The sequence below is a fragment of the Mustela nivalis genome, assembly GCF_964662115.1.
Source record: "Mustela nivalis genome assembly, chromosome: 6".
Lineage (NCBI taxonomy): Eukaryota > Metazoa > Chordata > Mammalia > Carnivora > Mustelidae > Mustela > Mustela nivalis.
The window spans coordinates 128,653,522-128,673,019 of NC_139025.1; the positions used below are offsets into that span (position 1 = coordinate 128,653,522).

The following is a 19,498-nucleotide window of genomic DNA, read 5'->3' on the forward strand; positions in this document are numbered from 1 at the left end:
GAGAACTATTAGTCTATAAGATAAATACCTAGAAGTGGTTAAAAGGTCATTTTTGCATGTTTTATTCACCTGTATATAACACAACAGGAAACACAGAAAAGTTTTAATCTTAAGTGTACAGTTATATTCATTTTCCTTATAAACTGAACACATCAGTTTAACCTGCACATCAGAAATATAGCATCTCTGCAATTCCAGAAGCTTCAGACCCCTTCTATTCACTCACTGCCAGCAATAATCACTCTTTCTTTCTGAACCTACAGATTAATTTTGCCTGTCATTGAACTTGAGATGAAATTAGGTACATGCCTCAGTTCTTGATAGATATTGTCAGATTGATCTCTGAAGAAGCTTATCTGTTTACGCTCCCATAAACAACATAAGAAATTTCCTATCTCTCCATGTCTTTACTCAGCCTCTCTGGTCCTTGCCAGTCTGAGCATTTAGGAAATGTGTCTATTGCAGGTTGAATGGCATTTCTCTTATTAATGACTTTGAGCATTTTTTCACATATTAAGAAGCCAGTTGTGTTCTTTTTTCTTTGGACTGTCTTTTTAAATCTTTTGGATTATTGGTCTTTTTTTAGTGATTTGGTAAGAGATTTTATTTTTAAGGAAATTGCCCTTTAGCTGAAATATGAATTACAATGTTTTTGCAGTTTGTTTGCTTTTTTTAATCATTTATGTCAAGCAGGAATGTGTGTGTGTGCATGTGTGTATGTTTGTAAAGTCAAATATATCAGTATTTATTTTATAAGGCTTCTGAATTTCATGTCATGCTTGGGAATGTCTTTCCTACTCCTAAACTGTAAATAAATTTAATTCATGTGATATCTTCTAGCATTTTTATGGTTTCATTTTTATGTTTAAATCCTTAATACAGGGGTGCCCGGGTGGCTCAGTCGTTAAGCGTCTGCCTTCGGCTCAGGTCATGATCCCGGCGTCCAGGGATAGAGCCCCGAGTCAGGCTCCCTGCTCATCAGGAAGCCTGCTTCCCTCTCATAGTCCCCTGCTTGTGTTCCCTCTCTCTCTGTCAAATAAATAAATAAATAAATAAATAAATAAATAAAATCTTTAAAAAAAAAAAAAACCCTTAATACAGCAGTCATTTATTTTAGTGTAAGGTGTGAGGTAAGGGATCCAACTTTACTTTGTTTCCAGATGGCCCCTCAGGTGGCTACATAGCATTTATTAAATAAATTTCTCCCCATAAATTTGAAATGCTATTTTTATAATATATTATACTTCTTTATATCTTATTTTTAAAATATATTTCTGGATTTTGCCAGTCTGTTCCACTGATTTAATCATGTACCTCTTAATACTTACATGACTGTAGCTTTATAAAATATTTTAATACACTAACCAGATGCCTTTTCACAGTCTTACTGGCTATTCTTTTCCTGTTTATTTTTCATATGGTCTTCAGAATCTGCTTGTTTAAGTCTAACTTGTGTTGGTATTTTAAATTCAATTATATTATTTTAGAGTCTTACTTAGTGAAAAATGTATGCCTTTATACTTTTAAGTCTCCCTACATAGTGTTTCTTTATATCCATTCAAGACATCTTCCCTCCTTCACTCAGGGCAATTTAAAATTTTTCTTTATTTATGTTTTACAAGTTTCTTTATTTATCCCTATAGAATATTTTTTCCTATATGAATATGATCTTTCATTCCATTATACCTATAAAATTGGTTGTAGTTGCTATTTATAAATAGCTTTGATTACCATATTTTAATTTTCTACCCAACATCTGACTGAATTCTCTTAGAAGTTATAATAGGTCTTTGCTTGAATCTTTTGGGTTTTTTAGTTATATAATCCCATATTAGCCCCTAATTCTTTCTTTCATCTAAAATAATAGCAGTCTGGTAATAGGCATTATTCTTCTCAATTTTAATGAGAATGCTTCTGATGTCTCCCCATGAGATAAATATTTATCAAATGAAGTATCCATTTGTGTGTATTGTTAAGAATTTTAATAAGAGGTTGTGATTAAATTTTATTAAATGTCTTCTAAGTATCCATGGAGAGAACTGGATGAGTTCTCTTTGAATTATTAATGTGGCAAATTATATTAGCAAGTTTTCTAATACTGACCCATCTTCAGATTCGTGGAGTAAAGCTTACTTGGACATGGTACCATGCTTTACTATATTAGTAAACTTTATTTAGGATTTTCGCCACAGTGTTCATAAATGAGTTTGGTATTAACTTTTTTTTTTCTTTTCCTGTGCTTATCTTATCCAGTTTGGTTTCAGTGTGATATGAATTAATACAAAGAATAAGGAAAACATTTCCCCTCCCTTTAAAAGTTCTTAAACAGTTTGAATGCATTGGTGTTATCTGTTTCTGAAAGATTAAATAGAATCTCCTTATGAAAAATACTGCTAAGAAATCATGTGGGCCAAAGGTTTCAGGAAGGGTAGCTCATTGACCAACTTCCATAGGTCGTCTTCCCCCCGCTCCCCACACAGGTCTTCTTTTTTTTTAAAGATTTTATTTATTTATTTATTTATTTGTGAGAGAGAGCATGAGCGAGGAGAAGGTCAGAGGGAGAAGCAGACTCTCCGTGGAGCTGGGAGCCTGATGCGGGACTCGATCCCAGGACTCCAGGATCATGACCTGAGCCGAAGGCAGTCGTCCAACCAACTGAGCCACCCAGGCGTCCCCCCACACAGGTCTTCTATATCAGCTAGTCTGTATGCATTTTTAGTCTATTCTGAACAATACTTCTATTAATTTATACACTGTAAGGAAATAATTTCATCTCAAGTTTATGTACTTATAATAGACCTCATTGATCACTGATTATTATTTAAAATTTACGTGCATATATATCTCTACATATACAAAATTTTCTTTACATTCTGGTTATCTTCTTTCTTTCCTTCTGTCCATCTTTTTTCTTTTTTTCTTTCTCCTTTCTTTCTGTCTTATTATTCATGCTGTCTTCCCTTTTTCTTGAATAGGTTAGCAAGTGGTTTATCCAGTTCATTTTTCCCCCAGAGAGCCAACTCATATTTGTCTATGTTTTTTCTGTTTGCTAAATAATAAATTTCTATTTTTTTTTTAAGATTTTATTTATTTATTTGACAGAGAGAGATCACAAGTAGATGGAGAGGCAGGCAGAGAGAGAGAGAGATAGAGGGAAGCAGGCTCCCCGCTGAGCAGAGAGCCCGATGCAGGACTCGATCCCAGGACCCTGAGATCATGACCTGAGCCGAAGGCAGCGGCTTAACCCACTGAGCCACCCAGGCGCCCCATAAATTTCTATTTTTATCTTTGTTAATTTATTGTTTTCTTAGAAATTTATGTTGTTCCCCTTTCATACATTTTGAAGTAGACAATTTATTTTCTTCCTTGTTTGAGTATTTGAGACTCTTCTTTCACATGTCACGATATCTAGCATTTTCATCTTCATTATTTTCTTCATAATTCGCAACTTTGGTTTTGACTTTCCCATTGGCTGAAGAGTTGCTTTAAATGACATCATATGATTTTTGCTGTTTTCAATGGTTGCAAAGCAAGCCAGTACTTTCATCAGATGTTACAAGGGAAGGGTGTTCCACAAAAGCATGAGTAGGAGGAGATACATTTTAGAAGACTGCCCCTGCTAAGTGGGGAGACTCACTATTTTACACAGTAAATATTCTTTGTTAGCTATTTATCTTCTCAAATACTGCCTTTCTTCCATTCTTTCTGTTCTCCTTCTGGGACTTTGAGTAGACACAGACATCAGTATTTTCCTCCTTGTTATCTCCTAACCCAGTTTTTTAAAGATATTTTTCCAATTTATTTTCTCTTCTTTATAATTTCTTCAAATCTATTTTCCAGTCATGAATTCTCTCCTTCAGTGATGTCAGAATCCACTGCTTTCCTTCAACAATTATCCTTGAATGTCTCATAATAAAAGTTCTTTCTAGTTTCTTTTTTCAGATTTGCCTGATCATATTCAATCATATCTCATGACTGGCTTGCATATGCAATGTTATCTTCTATTTCTTTAAAAATTTTATAGATAATTATTATAATCATTTTTTTCTGGAGAGGGAGAGGGTGGGCAGGCAGAAAGGGAGAGGGAGAGAGAGAATCTTAAGCAGGCTCCACACCCAGTGCAGAGTTCTGTCTCACAAACCCGAGACAGTGACCTGAGCCAAAATCAAGAGCAGGGCACTTAACTGACTGAGCCATCCAGGTACTCCTAGATAGTTACTATATATTCTGTATCTGATTGTTCTATCATCTAAATACCTTGGAAGTTTAAATCTTTTGTTGGTTGCTTCTGCCAGCTGTCATTTTATGTTGCCATGTTTCCTTGTGAGTTTGCTTTTATTGAAAATCACTGGGGAATTTTGAGAGCCTGAATGGTGGTTGCTTTTCCTCAGAGAGACTTTATATTTGTCTCAAAAAGCTAGGGTGCCACCAATCCTTCTAGAACTGGTAAACACTCTTTCAGATTCCAGACTTACTCTCCCAACTGGAATGTTGATCATTGCCAGCCCTCCTTGTATGTGCTGACTACAGATTGAACTATGTTGTAAAAATGTACAAGTATAGCTATGTGTGTGTTTTGTATTGGTTTTCTTGAATATTTCCTTTACTTTGGTCAGCTCAGCAGTAAGAATGACATTTTAGGGGCATCTGGCTGGCTCAGTTGTTAAGAGCATGAGACTCTTGGTTTTGGGGTTGTTTGAGCCCCACATTGGGTGTAATAAAATCTTTAATAAAATGTCATTAAAAAAATACTTAGCCCCCCCCAAAAAATACCTAGCTCTTTTTGGAATGGAAGAATAGTGTTGCCTTCCACAGACTTATCTATTCTGATATTTGCTAGAAGCAAAAGGTGTCATAGGCAAACCTCTCTTTAGTGTTTGTGCTATACCCTAATTCCATGGGCATGATAAAATAAATGCATTTCCACCTTTAATCTCCTTCTCTCCATTCTTTCAATACCCCAATTCAATTATTTGTCTTAGTGATTCATATTTTCCTTTTAAAAGCTCTGATATCTTTACATGTGTTATATTTTATTCCTCCCCCTGCTAGACGTGATAAAGAAACTGATATATATGGACAGTCTCTTATGCTCCCCCACCCTACTGCACCTTCTTTTCTAGCCTGTTCTTATATCTGTATCATTTCTACCTCACCTAAGTTTATATACTCTGCATTCTGTTCTCTAATTTCAGTCCCCACATTTCAATCAGTGCTTTGATGGGTGCTCACTTCTAGTCACTTCTATGTTTTGCATTCGTTTCTCTGCTGACTGGACTTTATCTTCTAGTATTTTCTCAAAAAAAGCAATCAGCTAGTTATAGGTTTGAAAATAATTTTCTGGGGCACCCAGTCAGTTAAGCATCTGCCTTCAGCTTAAGTCATGATCCTCAGGGTCCTGGGATCGAGGCCCACATCGGGCTCCCTGCTCTGGGGAGTCTGCTTCTCCCTCTCCTCCCTGCTTGTGTGCATGCTCATTCTCTCTCTCTCTGTCTCAAATAAATAGATAAAATCTTTAAAAAATTAATTTTCTGTTACCTAAATACTTGAGCAACACTTTAGTTGCTAGAAATTGCTCAGGTTACACTTTCTTTCCTTGTGTCCTTCTAAGCGTGGCTCCACTGCCATCTGGCCGTGAGTGCTGCTGTGGGGAAATCTGCTGTCTTTTCCCATTGTCAGTGACTTGATCTTTTTGTCTGGCTGCCTAAAATATTTTGGGCTCTATCTCTGAAACCTGGTAACTTTTATCAGGACATGCCTCCGTGCTCATTATTCTTTGCCCTGTTTTCCTGGAATGGGGCTTTGCTTTTCAGTCTGAAACTGAGACCTTCTTTCATTTCAGGATAGGATCTTGAATTTCTTTTCAGATACCTTTTCTGTTCCTTCACCTTAGTTCTCTTCTTTAGGAGTCCTGTGCTTCAGCCCCAGCTAGGGCCCTTGACCTCCACAAACATCTGTCCCCTCATTGGAAAAAATAGAGCTCATCCTCCTTGCCTCCCACAAAATTGCTTTATGTCGCATATCCTTGATGTGTCTTCCATGTCGGTCATTTTTGCCAAATCTGTTTCAGTTGTTTATTCATTTTATTACATTAACTTTTTCTCAGTCATTAACTCCATGTACCTCTCTGTGTTCAGTGATATCTCTCTTCTTCTGCTGCTTTCAGTGTTGTCCTCATTGGCCATCTGATTTTATTCTTTCTTTCCTTCCTTGGCCCAGTTCTGATGGTTGATAATTTATCTCCTTTGACATAACCATCTTTTTCCTGAGTTCTTATATATTTGCTGTTTGCAAGTAAAAAAAAATTACCATGGTTTTTTAAAAAAATAATGCATATAGGTTTGGAGATTCTTTTTAACCATATAATGATCATATTATCTGGTGAGTATTCTTCACATGCTTTCTTCTCCCTTTTTATTTGTACTAAGTTGTGTAAACCCTGTACTGGTTGTTTTTGACTATTGCTCACATCTGAGTTATTCTTGGACCAGTGATTGATAGGATATTCATTTTGGAGATTGTCAGAGTTATTTCCAGGCTAACAGGGATTTTTCTTATGAGAGGAGTGTGGGTTCTGACCTAAAGAGACCAGCAGTTGCAAGACTGCCCACTGTACACTCTGTCTCCTGCTGTGAGGAATGGCTTCCTACATGTAGGGTCTCTCCTTGTTATTTCCTTATGAAGCCCTGATTTTCCTACTTCTGCCTGGTGATAGGTTGGGTCCAGAGAATCTTCCCTTACCAGTTTAAGCATGCATTTCTCTCCTTATCTTCCCTCTCTCTAAATAGTTTTACTATAAATAGTATACTGTGCTTGCATAAAAACGCATGTTTCATTTAGAGCTTGATTAGTTTTTAGAGAGTGAACACATCTGTGGAGGCACTACACAGGCTGAGAACCAAGATATGAACCTTGATCAATGAACTCCCAGTCCAGTACTGCTGACCCAGCTCAGGCCCTTGACCTCTACAAATATGCACCTCTTCTTTGGAAAAATGGAAAGAATAGAGAAAGCCCTGCCCTGCCTGCCTCTCGCAGCTGTTGTGAGCCTCGGACACATGTCAGAATACTTTGTCATTTGGAAAGCACAACATGAATGCCAGCTCTCTAGAAGGCATCACAGTAACAAGCATTCATGCTGTCCATACTGTTTTTCCAGTATTGAAAATGAATCACAGAAGGGCAGCTGCTTAGCTTGGACACACAGGGCAATGCTGATGGCTGAGTTGGGGTCGGAGGCTGCCACTCTAAAGTTGCCTTCTCTGCTCAATCCCCTTGTCTTCGTTTTGAGACTAAACAGAAAAGTAACCACTGTTTTGACTCCCAGCACCACCATTTTCTCCTCCTGCTTGTTTTTGAAGTTCATATAAATGGGATCATGCCATATTCCATTGTTCTCATAGACCATATTCCTCTGTTGATGGCCACTTGGGCAGTTTCTAACTTTGGGACAAATACAAAGATTGTTGCTAGGAACCTTCCTGACAAAATGTTTTTGGTGAACATAGACACACGTTTCTGCCCAGTGCATACCTAGGAGTGGCACTGTTGAATATTAGTATGTGCTTATCTTCAGCTTTAGTAAGTACTGTCAAAGAGTTTCTTAGAGTTGTTGGACCAAGTTAGAAGCTCGGCATTAATTTAAGAACGTTCTTATCACATCACATCCTTCCCAACACTTTGTATTCTTTGTCTCTGCTGTTGAGTCATTCTGGTGGGTGTGTAGAGGTAAGGACTGGTGGTTTTAATTAGCCTTTCCCTGATGGCTGATGAAACTGAGCGCCTGTTCATATGTTTATTGGCCTTTCTTACATTTAAATGCCTTCATTTGTGAAGTGTCTAAGTTTTTTGCCCATTTTTCTGCTGCACCGTTTTAATTGTCCACGGGGGCTTTTGGTTTGTGTTTTTTACGTGTATTCTAGATACAAATCCTTTGTTGGTTCCATGCATTACAGTTATCTCTCCCATGTATTACAAATGCCCTCTCCCACTTTCTTACAGTTGTCTTTTGATAAACGGAAGTTCTTCATTTTAATATAGTACGAGTCATTAATTTTTTCCCTTTACGGTTAGTACTTTTTGTGTTCTACGTAAGAAAGCTTTGCCAGACCTCATCTCCTTTTCTCTGATGATTAGAAAGGTTTTATGGGAACGTGCTGTCTATAAAGTGCCTAACAGTTCACACTGCCTTCTTCCTCACCCTCCCGATGGGGCAGGTGCGTCTCCTAATCCCAAGCACTCCTCCCCCATAAATTACCTATCTCATGAACACGTGTCTGCACACTGACACCACACTCTTGAAGAGCTCTGGGGTCAAGGTGCATGGAATCAAACATTTAATGAGGTGCAGTCTGTCTTTATGGGACCAGCTGGTAGTGTGCTCGGGGTTCTCATCTTTTTACCATTCCATGGAGAGGTGAGCAGTAATGGGAACGCAGGGGCTTTCCTGACCCCAAATGTGCACCGTTCCACTTGAATCATCAACTTCTTTAAAGGCCCAGAGCAGCTTTGACATTCTTGAGAAATGAAGAAGTGCCGTGGGCTTTTGAGCTCTTTGTCAAAGCCCCTCCAGCTCTGCTTTCCTTCCCTTTTTCTCCTTTTGTCTCTTCAGCTTCCATATACTTTCTGACTTGAGACAGCACGGTGTACATCTATTCTGTGCAGATGTTTGAGAGTATTGGAAAGGCAGCCCTCTGCATGAAGCAAGGCACACGCTTTGTAAGCTCCACTGTGACTGTCCTGAGCAAGGACCCTTGACCCTCACCCAGCCCAAAATGCACCCACAGGTGCCCTGGCCACGCCCCAGAGGGTGAGGTCTTCCTTGCTCCAGCCTAGGCCTCTTCCCCATGATTGGGCTTGGCATCCTGGAAGCACTGCTTCTTTAAAAGAGCCTTCAGTACATCTGTTCTTAATTTTCAGACCACGAGGCGAGGATTTGGGTGCAAGTAGTTTATCTGGGAAGTGATCCCAGGAAGCACTGTGAGGGGGCAGGAACGTGGGAGAGGAGGGTGGAGAGACCAAAGTGCACTAAAGGGCAGGCGACCGCAGGGACAGTGGGGCCATCCCACCAGGACCCTCTGAGAGAAGTGAGGAGCTTGCCTTGGAGCCGTCCCACCAGGGGAGATGGGCTGTCCAGCTCCCATTCCTGTGGTCCAGGGTCACTCTAAGGTCAGAGGATGGCCTCTGGCAGAGAGACTAGAGAAGTGGCAGCTGGTGTGTACAGACATTGAGTATGCTCTGAGTCCTACAGGGGAGACTGAGGCAGCCAGGGAGTATGCTAGCCATGTCTGCTCCAGTTCTTTTCATAAGTGGTTCCATCCTGAACACTTGGTCAACGTGCAGGTTTTCTATTAACACAAACGGGAGTCTGTTTTTAAATGCCTGGCCTTGTTGAGGGAGAATTATTTTAATTGTATATTTGTGCATGTTAAGAAATTCCTTAGGTGAAATAACTGTAAGAAATTATGCATAAGTCAGCTGAACTAGAAAATGGGTGGCCACAGGGAGAGTGGAAAACCTTCTTTAACCCCTTGGGGTCTTTGAGCCCCTTATTGGCCTTTGGGCTCTGGCTTTTAGGCCTGTGTAAGGGCCCCTCCAGCCTCAGCAACAGAGGTGCCTCTTCTAGCAGGCCCTCCCTGAGGAGGCGAGGCCAGGGAGATTCTTTTCCCGCGCACTCTGTCTGACCCATGGGTATCTGCCTCACATCTTCCTACATTTAAACCGAAGGTATGTGTTAATGGTGCCCAGCCTGCACCCTGCATTGGACACCCCCTCAGTAGCTAATGCAGAAATTGCTGAACCGACAAGGCCCTCCTGGGAGTCAATGCACAGAATTTTGTGGAATTAAAATGAACCAGTTGAATGATGCACTTTTATATCCAAATTCATGACCCTCCTTCTTCCCTTCATATTTCAAATTCCAAATCCAAACCAGTCATTGGGCCCCACCTTCCAACCCCAGGAGTGATCTGTTTATGGCGTTCTAGGCAGTTGTGTTCCTTCCCTTGTCAGCAGCATCTGATGTGTGCTGGACTGTGGTGCCTGGTGGAAGGAGATACGTCCTGCAAGACCAAGCTGGACCCTCCTCTGGACGGCACCGAGTGTGGGGCAGACAAGGTAACCCCCACCTCCCATGGCCCTCCCCTGGCCCCCATCTCCTGGGCATTGGGCAAGATTAAGTCTCCACACCATATTCGTGATCTACACTCCCCCTGGGCTGCCCCAGAAAGGGCCATGGAGCCCACTCTGGGCAAAGAGGGACACTTCTATCACCTCTCTTCTTTTTTTCTGGTAAGATACAAGAATTGCTTAATATTTTTATTAAATTGACTCCTGTTGTCACACAAGTGAATTTCCTTAAAAAACAAAAACAAAACCTTTTACATCAACAAATCATACATGGGAAAACAGGATCGCTGGTCATACACAAAAGGCTATCCCAAAATGAGTTCAGTGAGCACAGTGTTAGCCGAGTCTAGCTAGGCTAGACTCGAGAGCGAGCCCCAGGCCTGATGTTCATTAACAGGAGAGACTGATGTTGGAGAGGAAGGGTGTTCAGGGCCCGCAGCCACAGATTTTTCTTTAGTCCTAACTGCAAGGAGTGAACCAGATGCCATGATGGGAAACCACTAAATCACCTCTTGTGGCCCAGAAGTGCCAGGCATGCTAGGCAATTCCATTGTAGAGGAGTGGCTTTCTCTTATTCTTGGAGCCAGGGTTCACCCCTGTGGAGCTGTCAGTGTCCTCTCTTAAGCACCAAACCCAACCTTGGAGTGCAAAACCACGGAGCCAGGAAGCACAGCCTTCCAGAGAGACGAGGAGCTCACGTGAAGTGAAGTTTGCCTAAGCTCGGGTCTCTTCATGAGCCCTGTGAATTAATCCTTTCTCTGAGAATTGAGAAAACTCCAGGGGAGCCCATTCCGTATGGCCTGTTAGGGCAAAGTGCAAAGCCCACAGGTATATACATGTCAGGGCGAGTAAGAAGGGTGGTTTCCAGAGTTAACAAGCATGCCTACCCTGGAAAGGGCCTGCTTTTGTGTAAGTTACAAAAAGCCACTGGGAATGGCGTGGTGTTTTCTCACGCGGAGTGAATTGCAGTGATGTGGTGAGCGAGCAGGTGGTATTCCTTGGCGCTGAGTGGCCCTGGGGGCCGGGGCCTGCCCTGCTGTGTTTCAGTGGTGCCGCGCAGGAGAGTGTGTGAGCAAGACGCCCATTCCGGAGCACGTGGATGGAGACTGGAGCCCGTGGGGTGCTTGGAGCATGTGCAGCCGGACGTGTGGGACAGGAGCCCGCTTCCGGCAGAGGAAGTGTGACAACCCCCCGTAAGTCCCCCTTGACCAGGCATTCTCCAGGGGGCCCTGATTGGGGTTTCCAAATCGCAGCTCTTCCCACCTGATGCCAAGAATGGTCTGTCTCCTGAGGAGAATTTGAGCTTAAGGGGAAAAAAAAATGAAATCCCTCCAAGGGCCCTGGGGGGCAGGGCTGTCATGTGTCATATGGCGTCTTGGCTTGGACAGAGCTCTAGCTGTGAACATGGATGCAGGCAGTCCCGTGGTGAGCTGGCTCCTTATTCCTCTGGTGGGCCTGGGTAGAAAGCTTTCCTGAGACAGCTGGGTGACAATCTCCCTTTGCAGGCATCCTCAGTCAGAGTCATTCTGGGGAAGCCTGTGGACCTTTGGGAAGAATGGCTGACCTTCAGATTGGCTGTGAGCTGATCTGGGAGCTGCCTGGCTGTGAATGAGTCACAAAGCATGTGGGGGTTCAGCTGTCTTGTTCATCCAGATATTTTTCACCTGTACTCTTAGAACTGTTTGACAGAAAACATTTTTTGTTTTGTTTTGGTTTTGGGGAAGGGTTTTTCCCCCTCATTGGCTTCCTTTCATTGACCTTGATGATGACCCCTCTTGTTTTTGGCACATTTGTTCCAGAAAGCTCAGGGCTAGATTTGTGCTTCATTACAGTAATTCCTTCCCCACAGGTTTTTCTCTTCTCCTCTGAGATTTCCATTTTTAATATTTCATACAACAGTCTGCTTTATGTCTCGTGTGCCATCAGCTGGATCACATTAATTTTGCAAATGAATGAGTTACAAATTATGAGTAAAGAGAAATGCTTTATATCCACAGTTAAGTCATATTGATGAATAAGTAGCAAACCCCTCATTTGTTTAAAAATTCTGATGCCCAGACTTTATCCCAGAGCAATCAACACACAAATTGTGGAGCTGGGACCCGGGGACTGGATGTTTTAAATTTCTATAGGTGAACCCAATGGCCAGCCAAGGTCGAGAACCTGCTGATTAAAGCAAACTGACCTCACAGTTTAGTCAAGGTCAAAAGCACTCTCCGTGCCCCCAGTAGTGCTGTAAGAATTGGCATCACATACTGTGTCTTATTAAAGCTTTTCCTTCCAGTATTTAGCAGAGTACCTGAAAAATAGTAGGTGGGTTTTTAATCTTTAAGGAATGACTTCTTAATTAAAAGCATGGAGGATGTACTGAGATTCTCTAGAGAAACAGAATCAAGGAATATATATATACATTATTTGCAATGAGAAATTGGCTCATAGGGTCCCCTGATCTCCCATCTGTAAGCTGGAGACCCAGGGGAGCTGGTGGCATCATCCCATCTGGGTCTGAAGGCCTGAGAACCTGGGAAGCTGATGGTGTAAATCCCAGTGGGAAGGCAAGAGAAGATGCAGAGGGTGGTCCTAGTGGGGGTGGAGGGCGCACGGGGTGTATGTGAATTCCTCCTCCTTCTGCCTTTTGTTCTGTTGAGGGCTTCAGGGAATTGGATGATGCCCCTTGGGGAGGGCCGTCCAAATCCCTGCATCTGTAGATTCAGATGCCAGTCTCATCCGGAGACCCTCTCACAGACATACCCAGAAATAACCTGTAGGTCAATCAAGTTGACACAGAAAAGTAACCATCACAGATGTGTAGTCGGTTAGAAAGCCTGTTGAGCTAAATGGTGATAAATTAATAGAGGCTTCAGTTTTTTTCCTAGCTCTGTGAGGAAGTTAAAATAGTTCTGTCTGTGGTCCTGAGAAGAGAGCTCTGTGGGCCCCTGGGTGGCTCAGTCAGTGAAGCATCTGCCTTTGGCTCAGGTAGTGATCCTGGGGTCCTGGGATCAAGCCCTGAGTCAGGCTTCCTCTTCCCCCAATCCTGCTCCTGTGCTTGCTCTCTCTCTTACTCTTCCTCCCTCTCTCAAATAAATAAAATCTTAAAAAAAAAAAAAAAAGAAGAAGAAGAAGAAGAAGGAGAAGAAAAAGAAGAGAGCTCTGGGTTTGGAATCAGGATGCTGAGATTTGGGCCTGGCTTGTTTGTTGGTCATGTGACCTCAAGGATGCTCCTTCTCAGTTCCGCCATTAGAGGGAGCTGGCAGGGTATCACGGGAAGAGCTGGTCTTAAGGCAGAAACAGAGAAGGCTTCAAGTCCCCACTCCTTACAGTAGCTGGCTATTCCGTGTGTTGTCTCTCTCTGAAGTTGGGATAATTCATGGGAATGCCTATAAAGGACATGGTCTGAATTGAGGACATGGCCCTCTCCATTTTACATGAACAGATAACAGTGATGAGACTATGTGCCCTATCACCAAACTCCCAACACATGTGAGGCTCAGAGGAGGGTGATTTATGTGGAAAGGCTTTGTTCAGAGCAGGGCACGATTTGCAAGAGTTGTAGCTGTCCCGGTGCTTCATGTTTGCATCCAGAGCTCTTATACCTTGGCAGAGGATCAGTCTCCTTCAGCACATCATTCCGTATCACGTGTCACCCAGGAATGTCATAGGAGGGGCATAGCAGAACTGTTAAATGCCCAGAAGGATCCCGTGGCCCCGAGACAGTGGATAGACCATTGGATTGTATTGAGGTGAGGACAACCCTTACAAGAATGTAAGATGTCATCAGTGCTGAGTAGACGCATTAGCCACACCTAAGGGCCTGACTCTGTCTGCTTGGCATGACCTTGGCTAGGGCCTCCCCCATACTTTGGCTGGACTCGTTGTTCCCATCACAGCTCTTTTCTGCCCTCACCAGTCTTAAAGAACCCCTACTTCAGAAAGCCAAACTAACATGCCCTCCCCCACCAGCCTGGCCTGTTGTGGGATTTCATGGGCTGGGTCCTTACTCCATTCCTCCAGGCCCACTGGCCTCAAGACAGAAGCTGTTCCAGAAACCCCAAAGTTGCTATAAAAATCTTCCATTCCTTTTATCAGATGCCCCCCCACCCCACCTAGTGGTGGTCACGAGTTTTATCTCTCTTTGCACCCCTTCCTATGTCTCATCATTGAGGAATGGCAGAATTCGCCAGGCCTCTGCAAACAGGCCACTGAGGGGTATGTGGGTGCCAGCACATCAGATGGCTATGGGCCCTGACACATCCCTGGAGAGAAGTCTTTATGTCTGATCTCGGTCGTCCAGCCACATCCCATGGGCCAGGCAATAGTAGAAGGACGAGAAAGAGAATGATGGTGTTCTCATGTCTCTTGGCTCCTGTGCCCCGTTTCAGTCATGCCTTCCCAACATGGTACCTTCAGTACACCTTGACAGGGCTCTGACTCTGGGCCAGGATCTCTGCTAGGTCTAGACTTACAGTGACAAGCAAAAACAAAGTCCTTGCCCACTCTCAATGGACACAGTCCTGCCAACTTCCCTCAGTCTTCTCCTGGATGCCTCAAACCTGACTCTTCCCAGACTGTGATCTCTCCTCCCAGTGCACATCTCTGCTCTCCATTAATAGCACCACCCTCCATCACATGGCTCCAGTCCAAAGCCTCTGAGTCCATGAATGGTCCCCTTGTCCCCTCTCCTCCTCTTCCACAACCTCTCGTGATAAGAATGGTGAACGCACTATGCCAGTTCCCTTCTCGGCATGTAGTAATTCAGTCAATGCTTCCCTACTGGATGAGAGCTCTTTCTTCGCCCTAGAAACTGAGTTGTGGAGAGTTTAGTTAACTTGCCCATGGTCCATTGGTGTAGATCCCAGTGGTGAGGCTCCGTTGTTCTCTCAGACCTGCCCCCCAGATTAATTCTCCACACAGAACCAGAGATCCACTTAAGCATAAATCCAGTTCTCTCTCTTCTTCTGCAGCCCTTTCCACCAGTCTCTGCTGCACTTAGAATGAAGTCCATACTCTTAACCATGGTCTCTGCATTCATTTCCTGGGGCTGCCATCATAAATTACCACAACTTGGTGTCTTAAAACAGCAATTTATCCTCTCTACATTGTAGAAACCAGAAGTCTGAAATCAAGGTGTTGGCAGGATTGATTCTTTTTCAAACCTGAAGGAGGATTCATCCCACCCGTGCCTCTCCCTGAACTTCTGGTGGCTTCAGGCACTCTCTGGCATGCTTTGCCTTTGTAGACTTGCCTCTGTCTTCACATGGTCTTCTCTCCTCTTCTCCTGACACCTGACCCTGGATTTGAGACCCACCCCAAGTCAGGATGATCATCTCTCCTACTTAAGAGATCCTCAGTCCTCAAAAGGGTCTACCAAGACCCTTTTTCCAATTAAGGTCACATTCTAAGGTTCTAGGTGGGCTTATCTTGGAGGGGAAGGGGCCACCGTTTCAACCCACTGCAGAACTTCTCTCTGTCCTCAGAGCACTCCAAGCTCTGGACCTTTTTCAGTATCCCTTTCCTCTCCCCAGCTTGCTGTGCCCCTCCTTGGGTCTCTGAGCAAATGTCTTCTCAGGCCTCCTTCCCGACCACCTTGCACAAGGCAGGGTGCCGGCTTTACCCTCTCTCTCAGTGCCCTTTTCCCACGTTGCAAGGGTTACAACAATTTATAGCACTTGCCTTTATGTCCTTGCTCACTTGTTTTCACTTTGCCTTCCCCCACACGGGGCTTTGAACTCCATGAAGGCCGCCTGGGGCTGGGCACCATTCTCCTTTCCATGCTTCTAACAGAATAGCCCTCTCTGACATGTGCTGCTTCCCTCACTACTTGGAGGCATGCTTGCTGAGAAAAAGCAGTCTCTGCTTGCCAGTGCCCCAGAACCCCACTTGATACTGTTTTTTCCCCTGAAACTTGAAGGTTATTGTAAATTATCGGGCCAAGAAGGCAGGTCACTAGCTAGCCACCCTTTCTTGTACCATCACACCTCACAGAGGCCCCGGTGCTGTGGACAGCCCTGAGTCAGGGCTCAGGTTCCCCTGCATATGAGGGCCCCCTTCTGCTATGCCTGCCCTGCCCCAGGGAGGTTATAGCCCACAGTTAGGGGACCTCAGGGTCCTCTCCAGAACAAACTCCAAAATGTCACCCAGCCCTGTTTATCCTGAGTGAGAAAAACAGTTATGTCTTTGCTTCTGTAATATTTATGCCTGGTCAGCCTATTCAGTCCTGTGCAATAACAGTGTTGCTCTTTTCCTCATTCTGGAGAACACCAAAGAGCTTTCTCCCTAGCAGTGTTCTCCACAGTTCCTCACCTTCAGGGAAGCAGCCCAGGTGCATGGAAAGAAAAGGGCCCAGTCTTGGGCGGGCGGGTTAGTAGCAGCCCCCAGTGTTTCTGGGGGACATGCAAGATACAGACTGTTTTGTGAACTCCAGGCAACCGTTGTTAGCCTGCCTTTGCAGAGAGGCCTGACGTGGTGATTGTTACAAAGCACAGCTGATCGAGGCCCAGAGCCAATCTCTGACCAAAGCAATGTCCTCTCCCTGGCTCACTCCTCAACTCACCAGGCTCGCTGCCTTGAGATTTCCCAAGGATGTCCAAATCTCACTGCTGTGTACATCTCGGGGTTGGAAAGCTCCCACCACTCTCTCCCTACCCCCTTCACTTCATATTCCTGGCTCCTTCCTTGCCTTCTGCAGCTGGTTTATTCACTGTTCAAAAACACTGGCAAAACAGTCCACTCTCCCCCACCCCACCTTTTTCTTTCTGTAGTCCTGGTCTTTACAGCACTTGGAATTTGTATTTCTTGCCAGCTGACATAAAGGCCTTGGGGGACCATCCGTGTTTTTCATCTAGTTTCCTAGGCTCGTCCTTTCCTGCCACAATTTGTGTCACTGTTGGTGGGAGTTTCTGCCCAAAGACTGCAAGGCAGAAAGCTCATCTGCCATTTGACTTCTGGTACCCCATCAGAAGGCTTGTGTTTTAGAGGGAAGGCTGGAGAGTAGGGTCAGGAAAAAAAGGCTCAGATGGTCTTGTGTGAAAATCCCACTCTGTCAGAGCACAAGAAGGAAAAGATAGTGAGTGGAGCATAGAAGTGGAATGCACTGGGGTCATGGAGCAGCATGGCTCAGAAAGCAGCCAGGCTCCTAAGACCCAGGGAGAAGCTTGGGGGTAGGGAGTGACGTTCTGTGCCTATAATTGCTTTTTGAAGGGAATTGCTTCTGAAGGGAAATCCCCCATATGTGTGCTTTCAACGTACCAGTGACCTGGTGTTCCCACAGATGGATTTTTAAAATCTCAGTCTTTTACACTTGGGTCTAAGTCACCAGTGTGACTTGGATACCTTGCAGAAGAGGTCTTAAAACTAGGATGTCTGCTGCCCAGAAGGGGCAGTATGAGGCATGCACTACTCCTGACATCTGCAGCTGCCAGCCATTCACTAAGGCATCTGTGTCTCTGGATGGTGAGCAGATCTGAACTGCTGCTGAGACTTTCAACTTACAATCAATCTTCACTGACTAGAACAGAGCAAAGAAAATAAAAAGTGTCCCTCAGCCAGAGCATTCCTCTTCCTCCTGTCCTGATTCTGTGTGTTCATCCATTCCCAAAAAAAGTGCCTTGCGATCCTGCTCACCTTGGTGAACCTTTGCTGCCTCCCAGCTCTGCACTGGGATCTGCCCAAAGCTCTCCATGCCCCACCCAGGCAAGAGACAGCTGGTCCTGCCCAGTGGGAGCTCACTTTTCTCTCCACACTTTCAGTCTCTCACCAGAGCCTCTCTACCTTATTTTTTTTCCTTATGTTTAAACATCTTTATTGAGGTACAATATGCAGAAAAGCCCACCTATCCTAGAGCGAGGCTCCTGATGCAGTGCTGTGCATCATAGGCAGAGAGCTGTATGCTGGGCACACGTGGCCGTGCATGCTGACAGTGGGAAGGAGTTATTGGCTCTGAGGGCGCATGCGTGTGATTGAAGGGGGGCTTGGTTTTGCAGAGCAGCACTGCCAATCAGGATCAAATAGTGACCCAAGGGAAAGCTGGAAAGAAAAAAAAAAAAGGTCTTTTTTTTTTGAACAGGGAAAGTTTAATGTAAAAAATATTAGAAACAGGTGGTTGGAGTAATAGGACCTAGCTGCTAAGAGATAAAGAGAACACAAAAACAGCAGTGGAAGAGCAAACATAGGAAGTGGCCACTTTTCCAGTCTGAGGCAGAGCACCCAAGGAAGGAACAAATATGGATGAAGATGCCTCCCCTTTCCCCCCAACACACACCTAGGGAACTGACAGTAACTGAGAGGATGAAATCAAGGCCCATTGGGTGATGGAGAAGTTTGCAGAGCTGCTGCACTGGTGGAACCCTCTGTAAAGTCACAGTGAGGGGTGTTTGGGAGAGCTACCCAAGGAGTGAAACAGCATCTGAAACCAGGCTGGGGATTTTCCCAAGGCTTTGATTTATTTGGAAGCTGCCTTCTGGGATAAATGCTGCCCAGAGGGAGGTGGCATGCATTACAGGCCCCCACAGGAGTCTGTTGAGAGAAATTCAATACCACAACCAGAGACAAAAGTCTGTTCTTACTCTAGTGTCTCTCTGGTACCTTCTACTGACAAAGCTTAACATCACAACTGTGTGACTGGAGATCTTTAATTCCTCATCTGCTTCCTTCCTATATAGCATCCTTTCATTTGAATCCTGAAGGACTCTCTTTAGTGTTTCTTGTACAGAGTGTCTAGTATTAAAAACAATACATAAAAACTTCCTCAGTTTACCTGGAAAGTCTGAATTTCTCCCTTCTTTTTTTGAATGACAGTTTTGCTGGATATAGAATTCTTAGTTGGTAGGGGTTTTTTTTTGTTTGGTTGGTTGGTTGGTTTGGCTTGGTGTTTTTTTGTATTTTTGTGGGTTTTTTTTTTTTTGTTGTTGTTGTTGTTGTTCATTTGGTTGTTTTTTGAGAACTTTGAATGTATCGACCTTACTGTCCTTTGGCCTTCAGAGTTTCTGATGAGAAATAGGCTCATAATTTATTAAGATTCTCTTAGGTGTTTTGTGTTGCCTCTCTATTGCTGCTTTCAAGTTCTCTATTTTTTTGACAGTTTAATTGAAAAGTGTATCAGTGAGTTTATCTTACTGGGATTTTGTTGAGCTTCGTGGATTTGTACATTCATGTCTTTCTTCTAATCTGGGAAGTTTTCAGCCATTATTTTTTCAAGTAATCTCTGTTCCTCTCTCTTCATCTTCTGAGACTCCCATAATGTGTATGGTGGTCCTCTTAGTAGTTTACCACAGATCCCCTCTATTCATGTTTCTTCATTCTTTTTCTTTTCACCCCCAGACTTAATAATTTCAATTGTCCTATATTCAAATGTGCTGGCTCTTTCTTTGGCTGC

The 19,498-nt window shown here is 43.8% G+C and overlaps 1 protein-coding gene across 8 annotated transcripts in view; it reads left to right on the plus strand.

The window, feature by feature from the left end:
- The window catches only part of ADAMTS17 (ADAM metallopeptidase with thrombospondin type 1 motif 17), a 327,093-nt gene that overhangs the window by 184,101 nt on the left and 123,494 nt on the right, over positions 1 to 19,498 (plus strand). For 5 of the 8 annotated variants that reach the window (XM_082736460.1, XM_082736461.1, XM_082736454.1 and 2 more), the window contains exons 11-12: positions 10,012 to 10,116; positions 11,176 to 11,321. In XM_082736460.1, the coding sequence (XP_082592586.1) occupies positions 10,012 to 10,116; positions 11,176 to 11,321 (251 nt within the window). The remainder of the gene's footprint in view (positions 1 to 10,011; positions 10,117 to 11,175; positions 11,322 to 19,498) is intronic. The other 3 variants (XM_082736455.1, XM_082736459.1, XM_082736457.1) reach the window with 1 other exon arrangement.